The 5,508-nt window shown below is 39.0% G+C and overlaps 1 protein-coding gene across 1 annotated transcript in view; it reads right to left on the bottom strand.

Moving 5' to 3' along the window:
• Nucleotides 1-693: 693 nt before the first annotated feature.
• Nucleotides 694-5,508, bottom strand: part of CCHCR1 (coiled-coil alpha-helical rod protein 1) — a gene marked incomplete in the record, with an annotated part of 21,007 nt that continues 16,192 nt past the window's right edge. Inside the window, 3 exon segments of the mRNA XM_072429370.1 lie at nt 694-1,774; nt 2,948-3,077; nt 4,115-4,266. Coding sequence (XP_072285471.1) covers nt 1,680-1,774; nt 2,948-3,077; nt 4,115-4,266 — 377 coding nt within the window.

The raw sequence follows: 5,508 nt of genomic DNA, 5'->3' as shown, positions 1-5,508 counted from the left end.
TATCATGTAAGAAACTGGGTGCTCCAACAAATCTAGAATGGATTTCTTATTATTTGATATTAGTTGGTAAATGTGTTTAATCCTGGACCAGATCCATTCCAGCCTTGCTGGGTCACTCAGACTCTCATAGCAGAACCTATCTTCTCCAGTCCTGCAGGGCTTGGACATAAATTGGCCTCTATTGCACAGATTGTTCTCTCTGTTTGGCTTATGGATTCTATCTTGGCTGAGAACCAGCAATTTTATAATAATGGCAAAGGTGGTAAGTACATGTGTAGCTCCATACTCATACCTGATCCTGATTCTTATTCAGGAAGATGAAGCCCGAGTGCCACCCACTAATCCTCACTCTCCACAGAATGAAAGCAATGTCTGTAAGGTAATCATTATTCTTATTAACATTTACATTATCCTAATACATGATTTACAGGGACAATTAGAGCATGTGTGTAAGTTTAAAAACATTTAGCTGAGTAAATGAATCTGTGCTTTAATGCACTCCAGTTGGTAAATAAAAAGCAAGATATCAGTTGCCACAGATAGTGTTCTATGTCTGTGGGCTATAATCAGTAATGTACCCCAATAACACTGCATTGTCCATCAAATCAGGATTACTAGCGATATCTGTTCCTGTTCCACCTCAAGGAGGACTACTTATCTTTATGAGCACAGAAGGATCCCTATACATGGAAGTGGTAATAAGTACATTTTAATTAAAACAAATGTCTCAATTTGCATTGACAAACTTATTTAGAAGTCACATGGTAGTTCCTCCAAAGTGGTGTATAAACATTTGGACTGATAACTTTGTAATAAATAAAGAAAAAAAAAATACAAATCATTTTAGAAAAAATAATTGTTTTACTTAGTAATCTATAAGGTTCTGTGCAAAGTGTGGAACAAATATTTACATACTATTCATTTACAAACCATTAAACATAATCTAAGACCCTGAATTTCCAGGTGCATCAAAACAACAAGTGTGCCCAGTCTCACAGTTTATTTTTGTTAGGAAGCAGACAAAATCTGAACTGAAAAGCCAGTCCCTTGCCATGATACTGCTGAAAAAGGTTTTGTGTTCCATTGTATTAGGGTAGCCCAATATACAAGGGTGTGGCAATGCAGAATATCACAACAGTGTGCTGCGTTACTATACTATATGAAGTACAACAATGTTTGTAACACAAAGACGTGTAACACAAATTCAACCAAGCATCACCCAACCAAATTGGCCCCAAAAGCCAAAGAACATAGGACCCAGGCTTGTTTCTTCCTCCCTCCCCCATTGCTCCATTCGAGGGGCAGAAGCAGAGTATCAGTTATGAACCAGTCAGGTCATTTCTTACACAGTGTTATGGAGTCTTCCTTGGGTCAGTGATAATCACTAAGTTGTAGCACAAGGCGTCACATACTCCTCCAAACACACAAACACTGTAGTCCTCTATTCTGCCAGATATTGAATGTATGTAAGGGCATAATTCCTGATCAGTTTAAAAGCTAAGCGACTAGCATGCTCAGGTGTGTACAATTATCCTATATCTGCCTGTCTGTATATGTTTCTTTTTTTTTTTTTAGTAAGGCTAATTATATCGCTGAGGTTCTCCTTGATCACCCTGCATATGAATAATTTTATGCAACAAAGGCAATATCATTACATTATTCATGCTGCCCTCTAGTAGCTACACCGGTTCTTCATCGTCTTCATTATCATCATCATCATTCAGTAGAGCAGCTCCGAGGCTCTGCAGATTGGCCAGCATATTAGAAAGAGACTCTAAAAAAAAAAAAAAAAAAGAAAAAGTACTGTTCGAGAAAAACAAAAAACAGCCTGCAATAAAATTTAGTTAAAGTAACTGTATACTTACATCTACAACAGGCAAAGGGTCAAATCTAATCATTTCTGTTAATGAATAGATGTGGGGAAGAGTATTCCTAGCTGAGCTTCATGGTTCCTCCTGACAGCCACTACACCTTTATTGTGTACTGTAGGGGCTGCAAACACTGCATTTTACATTTTAATTCATCTGCACTGTGCCTTTACCAATTTCCTACTAGGCATGAACCCTCCCCTCTCCTATTTAAAAAAAAAATGTAATGAAAAAGGCAGGTATATAAATAACACTTAAACGTTTACAAATCATCATTTTAGTGTTAATCTTAAGTATTGGTCTAAGAAAGCAGGTCTACCTAGAAGATCCAGCAAAAAAGCTTTGCTTATCTTCTTTACACAAGCACAGTGCCCAGTGTGTGACTGCTCTAAATCATAACAACAGCTGAGGATTTCTTGGTTATTTTTACAGAGGAATGATCAGTAATTAATCATTGATCCCCCCTGCCAGCCATCCTGACTGACCATTCTCAGGCTTATCTGTATATGTGATCACATCCAACATAAGGCCCAGGACGCAGCTGATCAATTCAATAAGGGCTGCTACCAGCTGAGATTACCTGTGGGCAAGATCAAGCAGTGTTTTAACCCACTATTATTCTATGTGGGAAGGTGTTGGACGTGCTGGAATGTTTGATAATTCCACAAGAATCAATACCCAAGCACAGTCACTGCACAATATAGCCTTCTTTTTCTCTGGTATATTATGTGTCCATTATCTGAGCTGGACCAGAAACACTCCTTACTACTTAACCTTTTTATGGAGCAGCAATTTAGGTAAAGGTTAGGTGTTAGAATCATTACATATCAGTGTTACACAGTAGCCATTCACCAATATAAAGAAATGCTACAATACCCTCTAAGGTATGTTAGCACCCACAGTGATCCTTACAGTAAGATATTGCTGGTAATTATTAGCATTAACTTTCTCTGTTTTGCAGTCCTTAAAAGCTTTATACTAACCTGTTCTAGAAGGATGTTTATTCTTTATGCCAGAGCCGTGGCCCACCTGTCAAACAGGGACCCCTGCTCTATGCACAGAAAACTTTGATGTTTTACCTTTACTTCCTGATACTCCTGCAGCTCTTGCTGGCCTTTGGCCATTCTCAGCGTGGATATCCATAGATTGGATTGCAGCTGTGCGGTTTTTCTGATAAGTGGTCAATAATCCCTCCTGCCGGAGAGTGGCCTGGAAAAATGAAATCATACTTATGTGTCATAAATATCACACCACTCATGGCTAAAATATTAAAAGTCAATGAAATGAAAAAATATTTCTCCCTCCTGGGTGTATTTTTATATAGGGTAGCCCCCCCCCGAAAAGGGCTAAGTAGAAATTTAAATTAAAACAAAAAAGCAAGGGGGTTTTTTTGGCGACAAATCAAAATTAAATATAATATAACAGTGATAAGTTTCAAACATATGCATATATATATGATTAAGTATAAGAATTTGAATCTATCCCATTAACATCATGGGATTCCTGATCCTTTACCTAGACAGAGTAATCTCTAAAATTTGAAAAATAAATATGGTTCAAATTCTGACGTGTTTCGATTGGCTTCTTCAAGGGATGAATAGAGACAGGATGTTTCACCGTGGTGGTTCATACGAAGAATCAGATTACTCAATGTGAAATTAGCGGTCCAAACAGGGATTTCTAAAGATCCCGATTCAAGGCTGGATGCAAAGCGTGGCTAGGTGATCCACTCGGCTGTACAATCTGCATATTTCATTCAGCACCTAGCCACGCTTTGCATCCAGCCTTGAATCAGGATCCCTAGAAATCCCTTTGGAACACTAATCATTGCACATTGAGTGTACTGATTCTACGTATGAACCACCATAGTGGACTCTATCCATCCCCTAAGAAAGCCAGTTGGAGAAACACATCGGGCTTTGAATGGTATTTCTTTTTCAAACATTAGAGATTACTTTGTCTAGGTGAAGGGTCAGGAATCCCACAATGTGTATGGGATAGACCCAAATTAATATACCTAGTTGTATATATGCGTATGTTGGAAACCTATCACTGTTATAATATATTTGATTTGCCGCAAAAAAAAAACAAAAAAAACAAAAACAAAACCCTGCTTTCCTTTTTTCATTCAAATTTCCATGTAAAATATTAAAAAGGTTTTTGGATATTATGCCTAACATGTATGCAGATCACAGAATAAGGCGACCATAGATTTGGCCGTTTGCTTTGTTCAGAAATAGACTCACAATCATCAGGTTTTTGTCCCTTTCTGCATTGCGTAGCTGTTGGGTCAGCTGCTCTTCACGAACTCGTGTGGCATCTTCTAGCGTACGCATGATTTCTTGACTCCTATTCTTCTCCCGCTGAATCTGGCGCTCTGTCTGACGAAGAGCTACAACTAGGACACAAAACAATATATTCAGAAATACAAGTGCTCATGGGAAAATAAGCCAAAGGGGATGGCAAGTTTTAGGAATTCCAGTAAGAACTATTTGTGTGTAACAAAAAAAAAAAAAAATCACAAATGCGGATTAGCAAAAACTTCATAACTACTGACAGGTGAGGGGATCAACTTCAATGATGTCACTGCAATGGCACCTACAAGGGGTTGCATGTTCTTGGAAGCGATGTGTTGGATGGGCAAGGGTTAGAGTATCTCCTGTCTTCCCGGTATGCAGTGGTTAGTACTAAAAGTGCTCCGAAGAATGACAACACGTAAGCCCCCACTGATAAATGTAGGGACACAAAGGCTATCCTTCCTGATCTAATTCCATTGGAGAATGAATAATAATATTGATGAAAAACTTAAGGTGGCCATGAGAGAAAATTGTCAGAATTCACAGTGCAGCATAGCTTTCAGCATATGGAGTTGTTGAGCTGCAGACCAGTCAGTCAGGGTACCCATGATGACCCCTGTCAGCCACTGAAAGCACCTACGATGGGAACATGAGCATTAGACCTGGGCAATGTAGAAATGTAAAAATAAGGTAGCCTGGTTGAATAAGATAAGTTTTTTCCAAAAGGAGAGAGATTGGACGTATTTACATTGTTTCTCAGGGATAAAGATGGCAGCAGATACATCAAGGGAAAAAGGAAGGCCAGCAAAAGCAGTATTGGTGCCAGTTACACCACAGGAATCCATCAGACTTCTAGTGGATCAAAGTTTAATTCAGAGATATTTTGGTGGCACAAGGGGTGTCAGAAACAAATATCTGCAAGTGCCATATCGTTAGGACTCTTTCCCCACCCCTATCAGTGCTCAACCCACAAATTTTTTTTAAGCTGGGTGGGAAGAAATTGTAGGCGGGTGAAAGGCTCTGTATTGTGACCCAACTTATCAGTAACCACTCAAAAACAGCCAGGAGGTTGCTGAAAAGTGGCTGGTGGTGCACCCAGCTAAAAGGGGCTGGGGAGAACATTGCCTATGTGACAGTACCTGAGTGCAGCATAAACAGCCAATCACCAGAACTGTCACCTGGAAGTGAACGAGCTCACCTATTTAAAGGTATTTTATCTTATGCAAAGTAACCATATGGTGTAATAGGGAGTGAATAGAAATGTGTCATAAGTAGGAACACCTCAATGAAAAAAACACTTTGATCTGAATGGACAAAGCATGTGTTTATTTTAAGGTGTCCAC

The sequence above is a fragment of the Pyxicephalus adspersus genome, chromosome Z (assembly GCF_032062135.1).
Source record: "Pyxicephalus adspersus chromosome Z, UCB_Pads_2.0, whole genome shotgun sequence".
NCBI classification, from domain to species: Eukaryota; Metazoa; Chordata; class Amphibia; order Anura; family Pyxicephalidae; genus Pyxicephalus; species Pyxicephalus adspersus.
This window is presented reverse-complemented; position numbering and strand designations above follow the sequence as displayed.